This window comes from Tamandua tetradactyla, chromosome 21, assembly GCF_023851605.1.
Source record: "Tamandua tetradactyla isolate mTamTet1 chromosome 21, mTamTet1.pri, whole genome shotgun sequence".
Lineage (NCBI taxonomy): Eukaryota > Metazoa > Chordata > Mammalia > Pilosa > Myrmecophagidae > Tamandua > Tamandua tetradactyla.
The window spans coordinates 20268162-20293938 of record NC_135347.1 but is presented as its reverse complement, the minus strand read 5'-3'; the positions used below and the strand labels follow the sequence as shown (position 1 = coordinate 20293938).

At 37.1% G+C, this 25777-nt stretch overlaps 1 protein-coding gene and 1 non-coding gene across 3 annotated transcripts in view; both read left to right on the top strand.

Moving 5' to 3' along the window:
• Positions 1-25777, top strand: part of MAN2A1 (mannosidase alpha class 2A member 1) — a 260528-nt gene that overhangs the window by 187876 nt on the left and 46875 nt on the right. Inside the window, exon 23 of one of the 2 annotated variants that reach the window (XM_077139008.1) lies at positions 715-1778. The exons of the other annotated variant lie outside the window; for it this stretch is intronic. Coding sequence (XP_076995123.1) covers positions 715-721 — 7 coding nt within the window. The 3' untranslated portion in view covers positions 722-1778. Of the gene's footprint in view, positions 1-714; positions 1779-25777 lie in introns of those variants that run through there. 2 annotated transcript variants of the gene reach the window in all.
• On the top strand, positions 12411-12518 carry LOC143665833 (U6 spliceosomal RNA). The gene has a single exon (XR_013167231.1). It is a non-coding gene; the product is annotated as a U6 spliceosomal RNA (small nuclear RNA).

Sequence of the window (25777 nt, the reverse complement as noted above, 5' to 3'; positions counted from 1 at the left end):
ATAATTTTTGCCTGACAATACTGGCCACATTCTGATCTATTTCATTAAATTCATGCTGATGTTTCTCTAAACATTTTGACTATTTGAATGTACTGAGATGTCAAAAAACAAAATAAGGAAGAAAAATATTGCTAATTAAAATATGCTGCTGCCAAGGAAACTGCAATTTGACGCATGGATTTTGTAACAAGCAGAATCCAGATACTGTTTCCATTTCACAGTAGATAACCATATTGAGGAGAGAATGCTTTAAAATAGAGCCTGTTTTAATAAATAGCTCTTATTAAAGAATATGATTTCTCTTATTAAAGAATACGTTTGTTGAGTTCCAAACTTTTGTGTGTGCTAAATTCAAAATGAAATTCTACACCCTTGGACCATTACAGTACTTTCAATTAAAATTTATTTGGAATCAGTGTTTCCTTAACATTAAGAGAATAGCAGCATTTAGAATATTCAGCTTTAGCATGGAAAGAATCCTTTGAGTGTGTTCAATTTTGAAAATTCTCTTTGTGTTGACTAATAGATTTAGTCTTTTCTGGCTATAAATGTCCATTTACCTCTTATCATTCCAACATTTTTATAGCTGAAGCCTGATTTCTGTTTCATTGTTTAGTCAGATTACCATCTTGATTTTCACTTAAAATGCAGCTCCCTAAATTTTTTATTAAGTTACGTTAAATTCATAAACTCCTTTTGCCTTTAAATCCTAAGGAAATAATACCAGTGTTGATGAAGATATTACATGGGGGTAATTTCATGCAATAAACATGTACTGTAAGTTTCTGTCCTGGTTTTTTGGAGATAAATGACTGAAATATGAAAAAAAGAAAACAGCATCCTTTTTGTGGACATCTACAGATGTTAGAATTGCCAGAAGCAAATCCCAGGAATAATACAGGTATTTTCATTGCATTTTAAATGTAAAACCTTCCTGTGGGAGTTAATTGTGTCCTGTGGTTAAGTGGGTGTGCTTAATTGTTCTGTAAACTCTGATCAGCTGAAATAAAAAAATAATAATAATCTTGCTGCAATAACAGTGGTTTTGCCACTTCTGGTTGAGATGTATCTGTCCTACGTCAGTCAGGGTCTTCTTCAATGTATGTTGCCACTGGCTGTTCACAGGGAAAGGAGAAATTCTCTTTAACCCACAGATTTCTGCTTTTAAAAGTTATTTTTAGAATGTCATCAGAGAAATGAAGAGAGGATGCTTTTGCTTTGGGTTGTGGTCAAGAACTGACTAAGTAATTTAGTGTCTCCAGCATGCACTAAAAACCATACATTTCAGTTGTGGTCTTGGTTTGCTGAAGTTCTATTACATTTATTATCACAAATGTTCCGTTGACCAAATAGTTCATTATTTTCTCTCTCTTTTTTTTTTTTTTAATTTTGATTTGTGGTTATAACTACCATGTTTGAGAACTCAGCATCCTTGTTTGCTACAAATACTGATTAAAATAAGATGCTATAAAATGTGTTGTAAAGCATTGTAATTGCCTTTCCATGTCCTTGTTGTACTTGTGCCACAATGTTTTCACATGCCTTTGTCTGAAACAAAATCTTCCCTTTGATTTTGATTACGTTGATCCCCTTGAATCAACAGGTTTTGATACTTTCTCTTGGAAGATTTTATATCTTTTTGGGAATATGTAATATAAGATCTCTAATAAAAGATAATCTTATCATGTGCATGGTCCTCTAGAGTAGTTCTTAATCCTGTTTTGTAAACAAGACGGCTTCCAGAACCATGAAACAATAAATTCCTGTTGTTAAACCAACATGCTGTGTAATATTTGTCACAGATCTCCTGGCAAACTAAGATAGTTTCTAAGAGAAAAATGGTAGGCCTGTGTCCTCAGTGATGTTGAGCCACTGAATTAACGTTCACTCCAGCCCTGTTATAACAAATAGCAAACCAATTTACCATTTAAACCATTTCAAGTTTGGTGCAACGTGGCAGACAGCTGAAAAGCATTCTAATACCCACAGTGCCTCAGCACCATACTCTCTTCTTTAGATAACTTGTCTAATGGGTATGTGTGCATTTGATGTTCTTGAATAACAAAGATTTGGTCATTAAATTAATCCCTCAGAACACAGCGTCTTCTTGTGTCTCAGCTAATCCCTACACTTTGCACATTTTCATCAAAATATTTAATAAAACTGTGCCTAATTATGTCATGTAGAAATTTTTTTAAAAACACTAGGGGGAAAGGAAGATTTTTTGAAATGCAAAATGAATCAAGGGTGTCTAGCAAAATGCCTGACGATTGCACAGTGCTTTGACATACATGCACAGTGTGCATTACAAGTGAAATGTGGAATGTACACTTGGTCCTGTGTGACAAATTGACCCTTTAGAATGTCAAGCAAAACCTGGAGGCAGAGTGGCTTGTTTCCTTGAAGGGTTTCAGCTAACCCTTAAGTATTTTCAACCTTTTTCAAATTGATTAGTTTTATTAAAGGGCTATAAATGAGTTTCTGAATCCCCAAACAGGTGAAGTAGAAAAACTGAAACACTGCTATTTTAATTCAATGCATTTAGGTATATACATAATAATGAGATTGCTGAATCATATGGTAATTCTATACTTAGCTTTTTGGGAAACCACCAAACTGTCTTCCACAGCAGCTGCACCATTTTTCATTCCCACCACCAATGAATGAGTGTTCTTATTTCTCTGCATCCTCTCCAACACTTGTTATTTTCCATTTTTTAATAGCAGCTATTCTAACGGGTATGAAATGGTATCTCATTGGGGTTTTGATTTGCATTTCCTTGATGGCTTTCTTCTGTTGAGTGCAGAAAGCATTTCATGTACTTTCTGGCCATTCATATACCTTCTCTGGAGAGATGTCTGGTTAAGTCTTTTGCCCATTTTTTTTTATTGGGTTATTTGTCTTTTTATTGTTAAGTTGAAGGATTTCTTTATATATTCTAGATATTAAACAGTTATCAAATATGTGGTTTATAAATATTTTCTCCCATTATGTAGGTTGTCATTTTACTTTCATGATAAAGTCCTTTGAGGAAACAAAATTTTAATTTTGAAGCCCCATTTATCTATTTTTTCTTTTGTTGCTTGTGCTTTGGGTGTTAAGTGTAAGAAACTAGTGCCTAACACAAAGTCGTGAAGATGCTTCCCTGTGTTTTCTTTTAAGAGTTTAATAGTTCTGGCTCTATATTAAGGTCTTTGATACACCTTGAGTTGAGTTTTATACATGGTATGAGTTAGGAGTCTTTTCTGTGCAAATGGAGATCCAGTTTTCCCAACACCATTTGTTGAAGAGATTATTCTTTCCCAATTGAGTTGTCTTTGCCCCCTTGTGAAAAATCAGTCAGCCATAAATGTGAGGATTGATTTCTAAGCTATCAATTCAAATCTATTTGTCCCTGTGTCTCTACTTGTGCTGGTACTGTGCTTTTTTAAACTACTGTGGATTTGTAATAAGTTTTAAGATCGGAAAGTGTGAGTCCTCTAACTTCATTCTTCTTTTCCAAAATGGCTTTAGCTATTTAGGGTCCCTTACAATTTCATATAAATTTGATGCTTGGCTTTTCTATTTCTGCAAAGAAGGTTGTTAGAATTTTGATTGGGATTGCATTGAATCTATAAATTCCTTTGGGTAGGATTGACATCTTAATAATAGTTAGTCTTTCTGTTAATAAACACAAAATGCCCTTCCATTTATTTAGGTCTTCTTTGATTTCTCTTAGCAATGTTTTCTAATTTTCTGTGTATAATTACTTTATATCTTTGATTAGGTTTATACATAAATATTTGATCTTTTAGTTGCTATTATAAATGGAAATTTTTCTTGATTTCTTTTTCTGAGTGTTCATTGCTTTGTACCAAAACACTAGATATTTTGGCGTGTTGATATTGTACCCCACCACTTCACTGAATTCATTCATTAACTTGAGGAACTTTCTTGTGGATTTTTCAGAATTTTCTGTATATAGGAGCTATCATCTGCAAATTGGATGCCTTTTATTTCTTTTTCTTATCTATTTCCCTGGCCAGAACTTCCAGTACAATATTGAATAACAGTGGTGATAGTGGGCATCCTTCTCATGTCCCTGATCTTATATAATGACCATCTTTAGGTCTCTCATAACTGTTTTTGACTTCATCTCTTTTATCTGATGTTAGTATAGCTACCCCAGCTCTGTTTTCTTTATTGCTTTCATGATATATTCTTTTCAGCCTTTCACCCTCAACTTATTGATATCTTTGAATACAAGACTAGTCTCTTGCAAACAGCATATAGTTGGTCATGCTTTTTTATCCATTTTGCCAGTCTCTGCCTTTTGACCATGGAGTTTAATCCATTTACATTTAAAGTTGCTACTGATTATACAGAACTTTCTTCTGCTATTTTGATAGTTAGCCTTTGTAAGTCTTATACCTTTTTTGTTCCTCACTTCTGTTAAGGTCTACTTTTATATCTATATTTGATTTTTTATGTTTTGCCATATTGAGTGTCTTCTCATTTCTAGTTGGATATATTTTTCATCTGTTTTCCTCGTGGTTACCATAAAGTTATAATTTAACATCCTATATACAGAGCAATCATATTTAGTTTGATATCAACTTGACTTCAATTGTATCCACATAGACAATTTCTCTATAACTCTATGCCCCCACAATTTTTCTGTACTTCTTACCACTTATATCTTTGTATATTGTATATCCAAAAGCAGATTATAATTACTTTTTATACATTTGCATTTTAACAACTGTAGTAAGTAAAAAGTGGCGTTACATACCAAACAATACACTACAATGATAGTGGCATTTGCTATTACCCAAATGGTTACCATTATCACCAGTCTTTATTTCTTTATGGTACTTTGAACCACTTTCTAATGTTTTTTTTTTCCTCCTTTCAGTCTGAAGAGCTTCCTTTAGCATTGCTTATAGGACAGGCCTAGTGGTGATAAACTCCCTCAACATGTGCTTATCTGAGAATATCTTACTTTCTCAGTCATTTTTGAAAGAAAATATCTCTGGATATAAAAATTCTTGGTTGATAATGTTTTCTGTCAGCACTCTATCTCACTGCCTTTTTGCTTCTGTGGTTTCTGATGAGTAATTGGCACTCAATCTAGTTGCAACTGCCTTGAAAATAACACATTACTTTTTTCTTACAGCTTTCAGAACTCTGTCCTTGTCCTGTGTATTCAGTAGTGTGATCAATATATTGTGGGGCATATTTTTCTTCATATTTGTTCTGTTTGGTTTCTCTGAGCTTTTTGGATGTGCATATTCACATCTTTTGCCAAGTTTGGGTAGTTCTTTGTCATCATTTCTTTGAATATTCCTTCTGACTCTTTCTCTCTTGATGAGTCCTTCTGGTGCACTTGATGGTGTCTAATGGTGCACTTGTAGATTGGTGCACTTGATGGTGTTTAATGGCTTTCCTAGCCTATTTTGCTTTTAATATTTCTTTTTTCTTTCTGCTTCTCAGCCTGACTCATTTCAAGTGTCTTGTCCTCAAGTTTACTGATTCTTCTGACAATTCCAATCTGCTCTTGAAACCCTCTTGGGGTTTTTCATTTCTGTTATTTTGGTCTTCAACTCCATTAGTTCTGTTTGGTTCCTTTTAAAAAAAAAAACATTTTTATTGTTTAATATAACATATCAAAGAAAAGGAAAAAACAATGATTTTCAGTGGACACTTCAATAAGTACATAGAAAACAGATCCCAGAGTTTGTTATGGATTACCATTCCACTATTTCAGATTTTTCCTTCTAGCTGCTCCAGAGTACTGGAGATTGGAAGAAATTTTCTTTTCCTTTTTTGTGAAAAATAATACATATACTAAAAAGCAATAAATTTCAAAGCACATCACAACAATTAGTTATAGAACAGATTTCAGAATTTGGTATGGGTTGCTATTCCCCCATTTTAGGTTTTTCCTTCTAGCTGCTCTAAGGTATTGGAGACTAAAGTATCGATACATTGATTCAGCAATCATACTCATTTGTTAAACCCAACCTTCTCTGTAAAACTCCAACATCACCTTTGATCTTTCTATCCCTCTCTTTAGGGGTATTTGGGCTATGCCCATTCTAACTTCTTTATGTTGGAAGGGGCTGTTGGTAATATGGGATGGGGAGATGGAACTGGTTGATGTTCTGGAGAGGCTGGGCCCTCTGTATTTCAGGACTGGTGGTCCAGGTACCCATTTGGAGGTTGCAGGTTTCTGGAAAGTTACCCTAATGCATGGAACCTTTGTTAAATCTTATGTAATGCCCTAGCTATTCTTTAGGATTGGCAGAATTGGTTTTGGTTGGGGTTTGGCAAGTTATGATAGGTAGCAGCATCTAAATGAAGCTTGCATAAGAGTGGCGTCTAGAGTAGCCTCTTGACTCTATTTGAACTCTCGGTCACTGATACCTAATTTGTTCCACTTCTTTTCCCCCTTTTGGTCAGGATGAAATTGTTGATCCCTCAGTGCCAGGGTCAGCCTTATCGCTGGGAGTCATCATCCATGCTGCCAAGGAGACTTTCATCCCTGGAAGTCATGTCCCACGTAGTCGGGGAGGGCAATGGTTTCACTTGCAAAGTTGGGCTTACAGAGAGAGAGGCCACATTTGAGCAACAGAGGAGGTCCTCTGGGGGTGACTCTTAGGCATACCTATAGATAGACTAAGCTTCTCTGCTACATACATAAGCTTCACATGAACAAGCCTCAAGATCAAGGGCTTGGCCTATAGATTTGGGTGTCCCTAATGTTTGACAGTATCAGGGGTTTCCCTGGTGGTAAAGTTTAATAGTTCCATATTTTTTCTCCCATCCCTCAAGAAACTTTGCCAGTGCTTTTTGATTATTTGCTTAATATACTCCGGGGTGTATTCTGTTTGATTTCTTTTAAAAATTTCTATTTCTTTGCTAAGTTTCTCATATTGCAGATTCATTGTTTTCCTGATATTCATCAGTTCATTCTCTGTACTTTCCTTCATCCCCTTGAGCATTTTTAAGGTCTTTTTTTAAAAAAAATTCATGTCCACATTCTCGTCTTCTTCATTGGTGTTTTCTGTATGTTTATCCTCTTCTTTTGAATGGGCCATCAATTCCTGTCTCTTTATTTGTCCTCTACTCTTTTCTTGCATTCTGTACATTTTAATATTTTAAAATACTAATTCTGGGTATTTCTCCATGTTTATCTGTTTCTTGATTTTGTAACTGGTGATAAGACTGAAATGTTCTTGGGCTTCAACCCCTTATCAGGAAGGTCTGCCCAAGGGGAACACAGTGTGCAGGGTTTTCCCTGTCTTCCTGGGAAAGATCTCTGGCTTACCCTGGGCTTTTGATTGTTTGTTGTTTGGGACTTCCCCTGTTTACTGGAGTTTTGCTGTCCCCTCTGTTTCCTAGGAGACAGACCTCCCTCTTCCAGGAATTTGAAACCTGCAAGCCTTTGTCCCAGACTGTCTGCCCCTATAGTTTCTTTACATTCCTTTTGTCTTCTCCTGCTGCTTTTGCCTGGATGGCGAATTCTTGGAGGAGGGTCACACTGGAGAGGACTTTCACTCGTCTGTCTCTCCCAGCCAACACAGGGTCAGGGACCTAGGAAGGGGAGCAGACCAGCTCGAAAGTGCCCTGCGGAGATTGAGAAAGGCTTCTTGACCAACAGGGGGAAGAGAGAAATGAGACAAAATAAAGTTTCAGTGGCTGAGAGATTTCAAACAGAGTCAAGAAGTTATCCTGGAGGTTATTCTTATGCATTATATAGATATCCTTTTTTAGTTTATGGCATATTGGAGTGGCTGAAGCTGTTGAGTTGTGTTCTGGTAGCCTTGATTCTTGAAGATGATTATATAAAGATACAACTTTTATAATGTGACCATATGATTGGGAAAACCTTGTGTCTGATGCTCCTTTTATCCAGGTTTTGGACAGATGGGTTAAAAAATAGGGATAAAAATAAATAATAGGCGGGGACAAAGGGTACAATAAATTGTATAGATGGAAATACTAGTGGCCAGTGAGAGGGAGTGGTAAAGGGTATGGGATGTATGAGTTTCTTCTTTTTTCTTTTTGTTGCTTTTTCTGGAGTGATGCAAATGTTCTAAAAAATGACCATGGTGGTGAACATACAGCTGTATGATGATATTGAGAGCCACTGATTGTACACCATGTTTAGACTGTTTGCTTGTGAAAATCTATGAATAAAAATATGTTAAGAAAAAGAAAAATGCCCTGGGGAGACAGGATCAGGAAGGGCTCCAAGACCTTCTCCACTGGTTCTCCACAGCTGAGTTTTCCTGGACTGCCCAGCAAATACAGTACTTCAACTAACTTTGCTCTGCAGTCCTGAGGAAGCATAGTATTCTTAGGTTTCCCTGGCCACTAAGGGAGGGTTTTGACAATGGATGCCAACACCTGTGTCCAGGATGGGGTGGAACAATATCTTCCCTCAGAGGTTGGTCCCAGCATTCTGAATTCGCTAATCAAAAGCCATGATCAGTGATCACCCATGCCCACCCCTGTTCTTGGGAAAGGGGACTTTTATATTCCTTTCTGTTACCAGCACACTAGCCAGGGGCCATACCCTGTGGCAGCCTGCTGCAAGAGTGGAGATGGATGCCAGTAGCTGCTGTACTGAGAAATTAATTTACTGTTCTTTATCATACTTTATCAGCCTCTTTATCCTGTTCTTCTTGGACGTTGTACCTATGTTCTTCTGGTCTCTGGAGTTTCAAAATAGTTGTTTCAGATAGTTCCTGCCTGCTCAATAGTTGTTTTGATAGGACTGATTCCTGGAGCTGCCTACTCCACCAACTTCCCACAGTACTCCTAACTGGATTTTTTTTAAGTGCATTTAATAAGACCATTTGAAGTTAAATCTATTTCCTTCAGTTAAATCTTCACATTCATCCTAAATGAATTTAGCAATCAATTGTTTTTAAATTTTGCATTGTTTTCAATCAATAAACATGAACTGAATTTATCGTTTGGCCAAGTTACCTGTGCTAGGCTCTTGTGGATGAGGATTTTAATATTGTCCCAGTGTAGTAAGAGAGAGAAGACCTGAATGCATTTAAGGATCTGTAAGATGAGAGAACAAGAGTGCCATGTTGATGACACAAATAAATACTTGGGGAGTACAGAGAAGGACATTCCTTCTTTCTGGAATGACAAGGAAGGCTGGCAAGGAATAGCAGGATTTGTGTTGAGTCTGGAAGGAGAAGTATATATCCAAGGAGCTGTGAGTATGGGGAGTGGCATTGTCCCCAAAGGCACAGCGACAAGAAATCTCATTTCTGGTAGAAGTTCTGTGAAAGAAGATTATTGGAAGTTAAACTGGGACTATTAAATCACTTTTTAAAGTCTCTCCAAAATCTGTATCTAGAAAAAGCAGAGTACACCTTTATTGATTTCTAAACACATTTAAATATGCATAAGGAAAGAAGCAAGTATTTTCAGGGAACTTTGACATAACTATGCATTATTGCCAATAATTGTGAGGTAGAGGACAGATATATTTCTGGATTTGCAATTTTTTTTCATGGTAGCCATGTACTACCATGTAAGACTTGATTAAAGCAATTATGATATGCAAATTTCTTATATATGAGCCTGTTGACAATGAAACCTTATAAATGAAATAACAGAGTCTAATCTAATCCAGCACAGAATACATTTACAGGGTAGTGGAGTAACTAGCTTTCCTCATTAGTCCACAGTCAATCTACTTCAGGACCTTATGGAGGGTTTCATTTGTAAACTAAACTATAAACGCAGGAATATTTGTCACCCAGATAAGAGTTAAAGAATTAATGCAATACATTATTAAAATACTTTTTAACTTTAAAAGAGTTCTATTATTTGAAAATTCAGTATAACCTCGTGAAAATGCAGTCCTTTGGGTCTGTTTCCCTGAACTTTAATAATGATAAGGTCTTATAATTCAGTAAAATTACATAAGGCAGAAATCCAGGCCACCTTATACCGAGTCCCATTCCATTTGCCTGATGAGTGAGACATCGACAGAGTTGTAGTACATAGGCACATGCCCCAGTTCATGGAGCTAAACAAGTATAGGAAAAGTGAAGTTCTTTGGAATCAGTATTTTCAAATTGAAAGGGAACTCAAGGGGTGGAGCGGCACCAGCAAAAGTGGCTGGTCTCTGAAAACTGTGCACCTGCCTTCATTATGTCTCTAGAAATAAACAATGAAGATGAAAACTGTTCTCTATTTAAAAAGAAAACTATTTTAGCACCTGGTTTCAAAGATCCAGGAAGCTATAGGAATTCAGAACTTGCCAACGCTCCACGTAGAGTGCTAACTCTCTTTGCCACTGGCATGTACAACCCTGGAATGTGTGTAAGCTTAGAGCATGAGTTTGCCATGTGTGTGACTATGACAATCAGCTATTTGATAATGTTTGTGAAGTACTAGTCTCATGACAATAGGTAAACCTTGACTGTCTGAGGTCAGGGCAAAAGATCACTGAACTTTTTTTTTCCTTTTCCTTTTTTCACAAAGTATGGCCAGAAGTAAAATAATGGTAAAAATAATAGCAATAACAAAAATAATAATTGAGCCAAAATACATTGAGTATCACATGCCAGGCATTGTAAACACATGGCACACCTTATGCCATTTAATCATCATAGCTACCCTCTAAATGAGATGTTATTATTGCCCCTTTTACAGAATAAGAAGCTAAAGATTAAAGACATTAGGCTCCAGTCTTGGTCTATACAGTGGTTGGCAAACTCCATCCACAGACCAAAGCTAGTTCACTGCTTGTTTTTGTAAATAAAGTTTTATTGGAACACAATCACACCATCTGCTTACCAATTGTCTCTACCTGCTTTCTCACTGCAAAAGCAAATTTGAATAGTTGAAACAGTGACCATAAGGCCTGCAAAGTAGAAGCTCTACTATTTGGCCCTTCACAGGAAAAAAAAATCATTACCATCCTCTCTATCTGACTGTAGAATCTAGCTTTTAATACTACCCTTCCACTTCATATGAAACGCCTGGAATTGTCACATCAGGGAATATTTTAATTATAGAAGATAATGGAAAATGTGGCAGAAGTAGTAGAAAGAGCACTACAGTGAGTTTGGTAGTCTGGATTCTAATCTCAATTCTGCCACAAAGTAGCTGTGGGACCTTACACAAGACACTCCACCTTTTGAGAAATCTTTTTCCCGATCTTCTAATTAAAGCCACACTGCTAAGTTTCCAAATCAGAAGGTTTCCTAAGCACTTTTTCAGTTTTTGTTTTAAAAGCATACTTTAACAGAAGAAATAAGAATGCATTTTAACTGGTTCTCTGTGGCAATGCTTGCAGCTCTTTCCAAATAACATTTTGCAGGCCTATTTCTTCATGTTTTGGTTATGGCACACTTGGGGAGATAGCTGTTTGGAGATGGGAATAAAATTATTTGTTTGATGCAAATACTTAATTCTGTTTTGTCTTGGGTTTTTGTTGTGTGTGTGTGTGTGTGTGTGTGAATGCCGGGGTTTTCTTCTGAAACAACCTAACCCTGAAAAAATATATACTTGAAGCTTTCTCAGAGGGAGTTGAAGCCCAAATTTAAAGGGTAGTATGGAAAGTCCTGAGAGAATTATGTGAAAACAGCTGAGTTTCAACCTGTGAATCAGTACCCTCAGCTGCCAACCGCGGGGAACTTCAGACCAGTGCAGGAACCTCAGAAGAAGATAGTCCTTAAGCTTGGAGGACTAAGGCGAGAAATCACTGTAGACCTCAAGAAATCTTAGTCTTCGGCTGTCTGTTGTTAAAAATCAGTCCTGGTATAGCTTTGGTCTGAAAGACTAAGGGAAAGGTCTGATTAGGGAAACACAAAGGCTGTCTTGTGCGCAGCGTCTGAGCCAATCCCTTACACAAACAGAGTGGATATGACCAGGAGACGATGTTGGGACCTCGACTGTGTCCTGGTGCATCATGCTGGCTTGAAGGAGGAAGCAGTTTTTAGCTCCATAGTCCTGCCCTGATTCTTTTTTAAGATTTGCAATGGGGGCAGAAAGAGTAATCACATATGTATCTTCTTTGAATTCAACCTTGGGCAAGTTTGATTCTGAGAAGTTACAGGTGTATTTTAGGAACAGCAAAATGTCAGCGCTTCAAGCCCATCACTGGGGGATTTGACTAATCTTCCATTTGGCTAGTCTCAGCTGTGACCTCAAACTTACAAACCACTGCACGTATTGATGCTGCTTTGCGTGACCAGTTCTTATAGCACAGGGCATTTGTGGCGGGTTGGAAGATGGTCTTCAGAAAGATGTCTGCCTCACAGAAGAACTAGCCCATGAATGCAGTTGCCATAACCTGTAAATAGTAGAATGATTCCAATGTCTCAGGTCCCTGGAAAAGCAGCGGAGCCATAGCATTGGCCTCAGCCGACACGGAGAAATAGAAGATGTCTGTGTGTCACTTGGCACCACATACACTAAAATTGGAATGATACAGAGTAGATTATTAGCCTGGCTCCTGTGCAGGGATGACACAAATTCTTGAAGCATTCCAAAACGAAACAAGTATGTCTGTCACCTTATAGGGAAATAGGGCCTTTGCCGATGTAAGTAAAGCAAGGATTTTGAGATAAGATTATCTGGGTGAGCCCTAAATCGAATGCCAAGGTCCTTATCAGAGCCAGAAGAGAAGGAGAGGACACAATGAAGAGGAAGAGGCAGAGATTGGAGTGATGCGGCCACGAGTCAAGGAATGCAGATGGCCCAAAAACTGCCCTGGCCTCCAGAGTGAGAGTGGTCCTGCTGACACCTTGAATTCAGACTTCTGGTCTCCAAAACTGAGAGAATAAATTTTGGTGGTTTTAAGCTGCCAAGTTTATGGTAATTTTTACAGTGGCCTCAGGAAACTATGCAGCTTTCAAAATACTTTTTTTTTTTTTTTGATGTGGACGGACACTGGGAATCGAACCCGGGTCTTTGGTATGGCAGGTGAGAACTCTGCCTGCTGAGCCACCGTGGTCCGCCCTCAAAATACATTTTTTACATAACCTTTTTTTCAATTTTTGTTTTGAAATCATTATAGACTCATAGAACTTTGCAAAGATAGTACAGATAATTCCTGTGTACCTTTTTGTGTACAGAACTTCCTCCAAATGATTAGAGCTTACATCATTGTAGTACAAAATTAATGCCAGTAATTTGACATTAGTACAACTTGTGCATATAGCTCGATCTCATTTTCTCACATTTGTAGATCTGTGTAACCATCTCCATCAACATACAGAACCATCACCACTAAGCTCTCTTTTAGCCTCCAGTTTATATTCACCCTTCCTGTCCCCATCATTCCTCATACCTGGCAACCGCTGATCTGTTGTAGATTTCTACAATTTTGTCATTTCAAGACTATTACATAAATGGAATCATACTATGTATTACTTTACGTGATTGACTTTTTAACACACAGGATAAAGGTTTTGAGATCCATCCAAGTTGTTGTAGGTATCAATTGCTTGTTCCTTTTTTATTGCTGAATAGGATAGCATGGTATGGAAATACCACAGCTTAACCATTCAGTTATTGAGAGGTATTCTGGTTGTTTCCAGTTTTTTTAAACAAATAAATCTTCTGCAAGCATAAGTATACCAGTTTTTTGCATCCCTAAGGTTTCATCTCTGCCTGATAAGAAACCAGGAGTGCAACTGTTGGGTCACATGGTCAAGTGTGTGTTTTGTTCATTTCATAGACTGCCAGACCAATTTCCAAACTGGCGGTGAATTTTTACATTCCCAGCAGTAACAAAAGAGGGATATCCAATTGCTCCACATCCTCATCAAAATACACTTGCCCTATTCTATCTCATTGCCCTTGCAGAGAGCACGCCAGGTCTTTCCCCAGCTTCCACTGTGATCCTGTTAGAGAACGAAGGGCTGAGTGATTATATTGATTTGAGAAAAACATAGGCTGTGCCAAGATGATAGAGGTACAAAACTAGACAAGGTCAATTAGAGATAAGAAGGAAGCTGATAGGGTTGGGACTAAGGTAAATCAGAACAAAGGGCTAAGGAAGATGTTGTCTGTATTTTAGAACTTCACCTACTCTTAAAGACCAAAGGAAGAGAGGTTTATTCTGTCCAAAACCTAAGTTTTCTGTAGCACATAATCTAACTCAACTTGTCTGGATAGATCATTGAAACATCCCAAACACGTGGAGCCCAGAATGGGAATGAGGTCTTGTAATTCTGTATAACTTGATGTAATGCCCAGATACATCCCAGAGTATGTCAAGCAGATGATTAAAAAATATTGGCCAGAGCTGCTTCCAGAGGCCCTCTTTTCTTGCTCAGATCATGGCCTCTCTCTCCCTAAGCCCAACTCTGCAAATAAAATCATTACCCTTCTCCCCCCATGGGACATGACAACCAAGGGTGAAATTGTCCCTGGCAACATGGGATATGACTCCCAGGGATGAGCCTGGCCCTGGCACAGTGGGTTTGACAATGCCATCCTGATCAAAAAGGCAAGAGAATTTTAACAAATAAGGTATCAGTGGCTGAGAGAGTTTAAGTAGAGTCAAGAGGATACTTTGGCAGCTACTCTTATGCAAGCTTCAGTTAGGTATTGCTATTTATCATGATTTTCCAAATCAAAGCCAAAACCATTACTGTTAACCCTAAAGAACACTTAGTGCTCTATCCGAGATTCTACAAAGGTTCCATGCACTATGATTACTTTCCAGAAACCTACAACCTCCAGATGGGTTCCTAGGCCACCTAAGTTCTGAAACCTAGAAGGGCCAGCCTCTCCAGAGCATCATCTAATTCCTTCCTCCTTTCCCATATTATTGACTTTTTCAAACAGGAAAAAGTTAAACCGGGCATAGCTCAAATGCCCTTGAAGATTGGGAGAAAGATGAGAGGAGATAGTGGAGTTATACAGATATACAGAGAAGGTAGGGTTTAAAAATTAGTATGACTGCTGAATCATTATATTGATTTTTCTTTTAGTCTCTAGTGTCTTTGGAGCAGTTAGAAGGAAAAACCTAAAAGTATGGAACTATAACTCATACCTAACTCTGAAACCTGTTCTATAACTAATTATTTTGAAATTTATCATTTTTTTGTATATATATTATTTTTTGCAATTAAAAAATAAAATAGACCAGGGCCCCTTCAGTATTTAATTCGTTCATTAAAATTTGTACATTTAATCACTATTATTATACACTCTAGGCATTCCTATATTATACCATCTCAATCTTTAACATCTATCTTTCTTTCTGATTTCATTTATGCCCCCAGCCCTCCTCCCTCTATCATTCTCACATGCAGCTTCATTCAGTGTTCAAAGTGGGATACATATCCACTGGCAGTTTGAAATACAACTTGGAATAAAAACTGGGAAATATCAGTAGTGATTCGCTTCTCTTTACCATAGAATGTTACTCATCTATTTCCGATCAGTTTGAGTGAAGTCTTCTCATAATGGAATCCCTGTGTACTTGCCATTAATAGGGAATATGAATAGTTTTCACTTCTCAAGAACTTTTCATCTTTAGAACAGTTTTAATAGGCAGATAAATTTGCGCTCTCTAATCTCACCAAGATTTTGTGAAGCAGGCCAGGCAGATATTATGGATCTTTTAAAGCTGTGCAGCTTAAACCAGGGAGTTAATGAATGAAGCCAGATTGAAAGATAATTTCCTCGATCCGGTGTCCTGCTCATTGTCCTCCTCCACAGAGAATGACTGGACGCGAACAGGGACTTGACAAATGGATGCCATATTTACTAGAAATATCCTTGCCATGAGAATAGCAAAAAGAGATTTTGAAGAAGGAAAATAGATTTGCTTTATTACATGTATATATATATATAACCTAAATAAAACATAAGGATTGCATTTCACATTGGTTGTAAAGGGGTAGATATTCAATAAAATGGTCTTCACTCAGAGAAAAAAATGCTTGTCTATTTCAAACATGCAAAAAAATATTTCAGATTAAAGATTCAATTGTAAAAATTAAAACCATAGATTATTTGAAAATATACAGGAGAATACTCCAATAATGTGGGAGTGGAGAAGGTTTTTCTAGGCATAGTGTGAACTTCACAGCTGTAAAGACAAATAGAAAAGTTTGACTATAAAAATTAAAAATGGTGTGATGGAAGATGACATACATAAAGTTAAAAGGAAAACAAAACAATAAACACTAGTAAATATTTATGATATATGTGAGATTCATTCATTTATTCAAAAAACAGTTTTGGAGCACCAACTGTAAGCTAGACACTAGTCAGCGCTTGAAACAAAACACTGAATAAACCAAGTATAATTCTTGACTTCATGGAACTTACAATGTAGTGAGTGAGGAACTCATGGAACAAGTACTCAGGTATAATGGATATTATAAAGGTCAAGGTCTGCATGCCATGGGAAGAAAGTATGTTGACAAGAATGGTTAGACAAAGGTTAGCAGCTTTAATGTAATGTCCTTTATGAACTCATGGAAATCAGTGAGAAAAATTTAACAGAAAAATTGGCATAGGATTGGCCCTGGCAATTTCCAAATGAAGAAATGTAGTTTACCAGTAAACAAAATGTTCATCGCCACAAATAATAACAAACATATGCAAATAAAAAAAATAGATACAAGTTTTACCTCTTAGATTATCAAATAAAGTCGTTAAAAAGAAAATTGCTGCTGCTGAGCTTTAGGAAATTGGATACTTTCACCTATTTTGGTGAGAGTGTAAACTGTGAAAAAAAAAGCGGACAATCATACCATTTACAATGTAAAAACCTGTTACTTTATTCTATGCATACCTACATTTACAATGTAAAAACCTGTTACTTTATTCTATATGTGTGTATGTGTATGTATTTTTTTTTAAGCATGAAATAGAAGTGAGAAAAGATTTATGTATAGCAATATCATTCAGAACACTCTTTATCAGGGACCAGCAAACTACAAGCTGTATCCAAATCTAGCCTACTGCCCATTTTGTAAATAGTTTTGTTGGAACACAGCCATACCCGTTCATTTATGTATCGCCTATGGCTGTTTTAGCATTATAATGGCAGAGTTGAATAGTTGTAACAGAAACTATATGGCCCACTAAGCCTAAAATATTATCTCGCTCTTTACAGAAAATTTTCCAACACTTCCTCTACTTAAATTGTAAGCAGCCTAAATGTCCATCAGTTAGATTTGGTTAAAGTTATTTTATATACGTGATATAGAATATTATACAGTGATTAATAGGATACATTCTCACATACGGACATGGAAATATGTCTTAAAATATTTTGAGTGAGGATGATAGGTCGATATGTATAGCATGATCCATTTATGAAAACAATAACACGTGTAAGCTGCCATTTATAAAGTGCTATGATGTGCTATTTATTGGGCTAAGCACTTTACATAAATTCTTTCATCTCATTTATTCCATATAATGTTCATATGTGGTTGAGTGTCTCGTTATGACTATTTTATGAATAAGTTATTGAGGGCTGAGTGTTGATTTGCCTCATCACACAGCGTACATAGCAACACTGGAATTTGAATCCACTGTCTTAACTGTTACACCATACATAAAAATAGTCAAAAAGGAGAAAAAACAACAGCTATTATTTGGGGACTACGGGTGGGAATAGGAAGAGTACTTTGGGGCCTTTAATTCCTTAATATCGTTTGTTGTGTTTATTGATAATAGGTGAGTATTGTTAAAAATTCAAAGGCACTTCTTTCAGTTTGAAAGAAAAATAATGCATGAGATAAAATCCCATGACCTTTTGCCTTTAAACCAATGTTTGCCATCAGTAGATTGTGCTGTTGCCACATTAATGCAAAATGCATTGAAAGCTGTCGGTTAGGATCATTTCCTAAACAATTAATGAAGCTGTTATCAGAAAACCCATTCAGTTTATAAATGAAGGAAGGAAACCTTTACATCAATTATGTTTTGGAAATTTAAAGACTGTGAAAACTATAAAATGTCAAAGTTTGGGGTAACCTGCATAGAGTCCCTAAATTTGCATTCTTCAAAGAGATAGGATTTTCATGCCACGTCATTTGATAGTAGTGTCTGGGTGGAAATAAGTTTACATTGAAAATAAATTAGATTGAATTAAAGATCTGTATTTAAATCCTGGCCCTGCACTTTTGCTAACTAGGTCTTTAAATAACAAATTATTTACTCTCTTGAAACACTCGTTGTTTCATATGTAAAAGGGGTATGTTGGTCCCTAACTTTCTGTATCCACACTCATCAAATCCTCTAATAGCCTCTGCACATTGCCAGATCCTGAATAGGTGCTTAACAAACAGAGGCTCTATCTACAAAGATAACCATTTAAGCTGTCAGATGGAGAGTTAATTTGGTCCTCTCAGATTTTTCTGTCCTCAGCTCCACTAGGCCAGAAGGAAGGTGGTTTTCTCCCACTCACTAGCACAAGCCGGCTGCCTCACCATCCGGACTGGATGCTCATCACTATGGTAACACCCGAGGTTTCTCTGCTTCCCTCCAGTGTTGGTTCTCCCATTTTCTCCCTCTCCCCAGAGCCAAACTCAGCTTTGTGGCTCCCACTCAGAAGTCCTTTTGAAAGGCAGAGTCGAATTATAAAATGGAAGATGTATCGACATAATCTCTTTTTCCTTCAAAGTAAGGTCCCACTGTGGTCCAATTTTTTTTTTCTAAAAGAAGCTAACCAAAGATGTTACTTCCATTCTTGTAACAACCCAAGATTCCTTTGCTTGGTGGAAGGATAAGCAGGAGGCAAGTATTTTTGATACTTGCGTAATCTGCATGGATTTCTCACTGCTCTTTAGAGCACTAATCTTGTGGCATTCCCGTTGAGGGGGTGTCAGAGTGAAGACACAGACACTGGAATACAATTAGTGGATCTGAAGATCCACGGGGCTGCCTGAAAGAATAGGTTGGCATGCGTGAGGAGTGGGAGATGAGGCTGCAGCACTAGATGGGGGCCTATTGGTGAAAGGATTGAGATACCAATTGAGTCTCTCCTAGGAAAAGTCCTCACCCCTCACTGTGCCAAATTTTTCTGTAATGATCTCTTGGGTCCTGTGGTCCCTATGTTTCTTTAATTCTAGCATCTTCAAATCCAGGGAAAGTCACCAATATTTGGGCTTAAGCAGCTTACCAGGTATGGCCCTAGATGCAATTATTACACTTGCATGCATTATTTCTTTAACTTCCAGCTTCACAGAGACAGACCTACCTAGATTATTATTGTAAGAGGAATAAAATTATTACAGACATTAAGCCAACATTTTTCATGCTCAGAAACCGTGCTGCTACTGTGGTTCTGCATCTTTTGAATCAATGGATTGTATCATTTCAGGGGAGGTTGGAACAGAGAAGTTATATCTTGGCTGTCAGTGGAAAACCTTGTATTAATTTTTTTTTCATTAATAGTGAGACAATAGTGTTGACATCCAGGCCTTGTTGAGGGCAGAGAAGAAAAGTTGTTTAAATTTGCCGAGATTCTTGGAGAACCTAGATCACTGAATTTTATTGAAAGATGCAATGTAGAGAGAATTCATACATGCCACAAGAGATATTTCCACCTGAGAAAAATAGAGAAAGCCCTTAATATTTCTGAGAGAAGGTAACTGGGAGGAGAGGGGAGATGCAAAATAGGTAATCAGACAGGACTGCTTCAGCTCTTTGCCCTACTTGCAATCATAATTTTTGGAGGCAGTAGTAGAAACATCCTCCAGAATAGCGAGCTTATCCTAGCACATATTTCAGAGAATCCCCGTGGTTGGCATGGCACTGTATCTAACATGGTACCAGATAGGATTTTAGAAACGGTTGAGAGAGATGTCCAAAGGGCTGAGTTTTAGATATCAACCCCATTTCTTCCTAAACTACCATATGCCGCATCCTGGCAGAGGTGAGCAATGAAAGAAGCAGTGGATTAGAAAAGGCCTGGGGTTAGAAAGAACAGGTCACGAGTGCGGCCTTACAATACATGCTATGATTTCAGCAGAGGTGCCAGCATGGCATTGAAGGAACCAGGGGGAACGAGCCAATGGTTAGCTGAGCACTTGATCAGGGAAGGTACAACATATTAGGGACCAGGAAGGGTCCAGAAAATGGTACATGACCCTGAGGTCATTTCCTTTACTGTATGCATGGCATATATGCATCTCTCTAAGTCTAGATGTCATCTTAGGAAGGATAAAGTGCAGGGAAGAGGGTAGAGTCTTTGAATATCAACAATATCAAGGATAGCAAATAGAGAATAAAGAAAGTTATATTTTTCTCAGCATGTAAATTTTGAACCCTCTATGCCAGGAGTCTTAACCATATGGAGAACTTCTTAAAGACCTTCTTGGGATGTTAGTGTTTGTTTATCCAAACAGCAGAGAAAACTGGGCAACTTATAGGATGGACATAATGATATGAAAGAACTGGAATCAGCTTCACTGCATTTCATGGACCTAATCTATACTAATGTAGAAACAAACCTGCTACGTCCAGTCAGCAGAATGCCATGATGTGCTGTGAGGACAAGAATCCAGCACCCAGTCAGTCTAACTTTCAAATAAAAATATATTAATTGCACTTACTCGTTTTTATAAAGCACCATACATTCTGTCCATGCTCAATATTTATTCATGATAGACTAGACCAGGAAAGGGTTTAAATTACAAAAGAAATTAGAGATTGTGTATTTTAATGTATCTCAATGTGGAGTCCTGGGATCATCTGCATCAGTATCATCTTAAATGTGTTATAATACAGATTCCTGGGCCCTGCCTTCTATCTATTTAATCATAAATCTTTATCAATGGGCTTGGGATCTGCACTTGAAATAAGCTTTGCGATTAGTTTTATGTCCCCTGCTCCACTGAACTAGTCCAATCCATCACTCCTCAGATTGAGAAAATGCAAGCCTAGGAGGAAGAAATCTCCTTCACACTCTACCTCCGTGGCCCTCCTAAAGCTATCGTGCCTATGGCTATGGCTAGGTCAGTAAACTATTTGGATTCTCAGTCCAATGACAAAGAAATTTTGGTGGTGGACCCGTTCCAGTGATAAAGTTCTGGAAGAAGTGACTTGTTACTCAAACTCACACATGAGTGTTTTCTAATTGGCCATCAATCTCCCATCTTCTATAAGAGGTACTCAAGGCCAGAGCCAAGACCAGGCATCAATCCACAAGTGTCACTCCCTTCTAATTTGATAGGTTGACTAGGGAATGCTTATTCCACATTAGTAGTTTGTTCTTATTTCATTTCCCTGAGTAAAGAAAGTTAGGTTTTCAGTCCAGAGATAATTTCTTTTGAAGAAGCAGCTGGAACCAGTTGCTATTAACGGAGGCCCTCTGATCTCACTTCTTTATTTATGGATTTTAAAAAAATTTTTATTCTGTTACCAGATATAAAATCTAACATTTCCCCTGTTAATCACATTCAGATATATATTTTAGTGCTGTTAATTATATTCACAATGTTATGTTACCATCGCCACCATCCATTACTTAAACATTTCTGTCATTCCAAATAGTTACCCAGTACATTTTAACCTTAAGTTCCCATTATCTAACCCAACCCTGTCCCCTGGTAACCTACATTCTAGATTCTGACTGAATTTGTACATTCTAATTGTTTCAATTCTGCGAAATCACAAAATATTTGCCCTTCTATGTTTGCCTTATTTCACTTAGCATGATGTTTTCAAGGTCCATTCATGTTGTTTCATGTATCAGAACTTCATTCCTTTTTAAGGTTGAAAAATATTCTATTGTATGTATATACCACATTTTATTTATTCATTCATCAGTCGATGGCCACTTGTGTTACTGCCTCATTTGACAATTGTGAATAATGCTGATATGAACATTGGTGTGCAAATATATATTCAAGTCCCTGCCTTCAATTCTTTAGGGTATATCCCAAGTAGTGGATTTGCCCAGTCATATGGCATTTCTATCCTTAGCTTTCTGAGGAACCACCAAATTGCCTTCCATGATGACTGACCATTTTACATTGCCAACAGCAGTGAATGTGTTCCTGCTTCTCTGTATCCTTTCCATCACTTGTTATTTTCTGTTTGTTTCTTTTTTAATAGCAGCCATTCTAATGGGTGTGAAATGGTATCTCATTGTTGTTTTCATTGGCATTTCCCTGATGGCTAATGATGTCAGGCATCTTTTTATGTGCTTTCTGGCAAAACTATCTTCAAAAAATGGTGCTGGAAAAACTGGATCTCCACTTGTAAAAAAGAAGAGGACCCTTACCTCAAAACCTATACAAAAGCAACTCAAAATGCAGGTTCGATTCCCAGTGCCTGCCCATGCGAAAAAAATAAAATAAAATAAAGCAACTCAAAATGGATCAAAGTTCTAAATATAAGAGCTAGAATTATCAAACTCCTAGAAGAAAATGTAGGGAAGCATCTTCAGGACCATGTGTTAGGCAACAGTTTCTCAGACTTTATACCCAAAGAGTAAGCAACAAAAAAGAAATGAGATCTCATTAAAATTAAAAACTTTTGTGCCTGAAAGGACTTTTTCATTGTTTCAGTTTATTAAAGCTCCTGGGCTCTGCATCTCCGCACATCTGTCCTTTGTCTAGGCATCTGCTCTCTCTGTTGGCACTCCAAGCATCTCCAAATGTCTGCATCTATGTTGCTTCTGGGCTTTCTCCAAAATAGTTCCTCTTTTAAAGGACTTCGGTAAACTAATCAAGATCCACCTTCAATGGGCAGAGTCACATCTTCATCTAATCAAAAAGTCACACCCACAACTGGGTGTGTCACATCTCCATGGAAACAATCTAATCAAAAGTTCCATCCCACAATATTAAATCAGGATTAAAAAAGAACATGGCTTTTCTGGGGTACATAAGTTTCAGACTGGCACAATCATTAAAGTAAAATGACAATCTACTCACTGGGAGAAAATATTTGGAAACCAAATATCCAATAAAGGTTCTTTTCAATGTGATATTTCTTGCTTTCTATCTCCCTACCTACAAAGCTGGGGATTTTTCTTTTCTACTGTCTATTCAATTTAAGTCTCCTATAAAAAGTAATGGCTGCAGTTCTTAGAAAGGGAAGTTAAGAAAGTTTTCCCAAACTCTTGGGCCCTTTGTCCTTTACATCATCATCCAGTTCATTTACAGATCCCTGCCGTCTTAAGGTAACTCTTCCTTATGTAGAAAGGGAGGACACCCTGTTGTTTGATGCCTTCATAAGTGCAGTATCAAAAATTAAAAGGAACCATGCTGTGAAATCTATTTGCCAATTGTCTTTCAACTTGTGTGAACTTTTTTTGTTCTATTTCTTTATTTGTTGCAGAAGAACAAACAAAGGCAAATTTTTTAAACACGCTTTGCTGAATCAGCACAATTAAAACACACATGGCCTTTTTTTTTTCAAACTAAAAATTTTGTAAACTTTTTACTTGCTGTTAAGAGAAAATAATGGGAATAGATCGAAATCATGTAGATGCTGAACTAAGATATTCAAATCAAGATATTAAGTTGTATTATCCCCATGATTTATTTGGCCACCTGATAAACGCTCTCAACATTTCTTCAGATCTTACAAAGAATGTTTCTTATGCACATTAGACCAATATACGTTGAAAATAATTAGAATTTAGGGAACTAAATATTTTTTTTAATTTTTATTAGATTGTATATTAAAGAGGGTTTATATATTCACCATTAGTAATCCCAAATTTAATATTGCCAATGAGGAAACTCTGAACAGCTGCCATCTAGAATTCTAAAATATCACTCATTGATAAATGTGCAACATAAGCACCATAGCTCAACAAAAGGAAGTGCAATTTTCCCTTCAGTCAGAGAAAAGAGCAAGTTCAAGATTAGTTATGCATTAAACAGGCCATTTGGGGAGGCTAATTAGAGAGAGAAGACCTTGAAATAGAAGTCATCAGAAAAAAGCAAGCAGATGAGTCCTTTTGGAGACTTAATTTGTCCTTTGTCACAGACAAGAACACCTGTGAAAAGCACAGGTTGCCCTCATCCAAGGTTTGGATTCTGGTTCATAAGGTTTTCTGATGCCTGTAAAAGAAAAGCAAGAATAGTTCACAAGACTGGCTTTAGGGATATCACTTTTTTTTTTCCCCTTCTTTAAGAGAAGTTGTAAATTTTATAGAACAATCATGTATAAAATACAGGATTTCTATATATACCCCACCACCAACACTTTGCATTGGTGTGGCACATTTGTTACAATTGATAATAGCACATTTTAATAATTGTACTATCAATTAAAGTCCATTTTTTTTAGGGCTCACTATTTGTGTAGTGTAGTTCCATAGATTTTTTTTTTCAGCTTTATTCTGTTACCGTATACACACTCTAACATTTCCCCTATATATACAGACATATATTTAGTGCTGTTAAATGGGTTCACATGCTGTGCTACCATCACCACCATCAATTACCTAAATATTTCCATCATTCTAAATAGCAACCACATACATTTTAAGCCTTAACTTCCCATCTTCTAGACCCACCCTGACACCCGGTAACCTATATTCTAGATTCTGGCCCTATGAATCTGCTTATTCTAATAGTTTCAAATCAGTGAGATCACAAAATATTCGTCTTTCTGTGCCTGCCTTATTTCATTCAACATGATATCGTCAAGGTTCATTGGTGCTGTCACATGTACCAAGATTTCATTCCTTTTTGAGATTGAATAATATTCCATTGTATGTATATACCACATTTATGCATCAATTCATTTGCTTTGTACACTTTGGATGCTTCCATATTTTGGCAATTGTGAATATGTTGCCATGAATATCAGTTGCAAATATCAGTTCAAGTTCCTGCTTTCAATTCCTTTGCGTATATAGCAAAGTAGTGGGATTGCCAGTGGGATTGCCAGGACATATGGTATATATTTAACTTTCTGAGGAGCCACCAGACTGTCTTCCACAGAGACTGCACCATTTTACATGATATCTTCACCAATGAATGAATGTTCCTTTTTCTCTGCATCCTCTCCAAAGCTCATTATTTTCTGGGGTTTTTGTTTCTTTTTTTAAATAGCAACCATTCTAATGGGTGTGAAATGGTATCTCTCTGTGGTTTTAATTTGCATTTTCTTGATGGCTAATGATGTGGGACACCTTTTCACATGCTTTCTGGACATTTGTATGTCTTCTTTAAAGAGAAATGTCTGTTCAAGCCTTCGGCCCATTTTTTTTGTTTTGTTTTGTTTATCTTTTGTTGATAAGTTGAAGGATTTCTTTATATATTCTACATATTAAATCTTTATTTGGATAAAGATATTAAATCTTTATTTAGATTCTAAGCTACCAGAATGCAATATACCAGAAATGGAATGATTTATAAAAGAGGAATTTATTAAGTTGCAAGTTTACATGTTCTAAGACTGTGAAAATGTCCAAATTAAAGCAAGGCTATAGAAATGTCCAACCTAAAGCATCCAGGGAAAGATACATTGGTTCGAGAAGGCAGATGAAGTACAGTGTTTCTCTCTCAGCTGGAAGGACACATGGTGGTGTCTGCTAGTTTCTTTCCCCGCTTCTTGTTTCAGGAAGCTCCCCCAGGGGTGTTTTTCTTCATCTCCAAAGGTCTCTGGCTGTGTGGGCTCTAAACCTTTTTCCAAAATAGTTCCCTGTTAGAGGGCTCCAGTAAGCAAACCCTACCTTGAATGGGTAGAGACACATCTCCATGGAAACCATCTAATCAAAAGTTACTACCCACAATTGGATGGGTCACACCTCCATGGATAATAAAAAAGCTCCCACCCAGCAATATTGAATGAGAATTAAAGGACATAG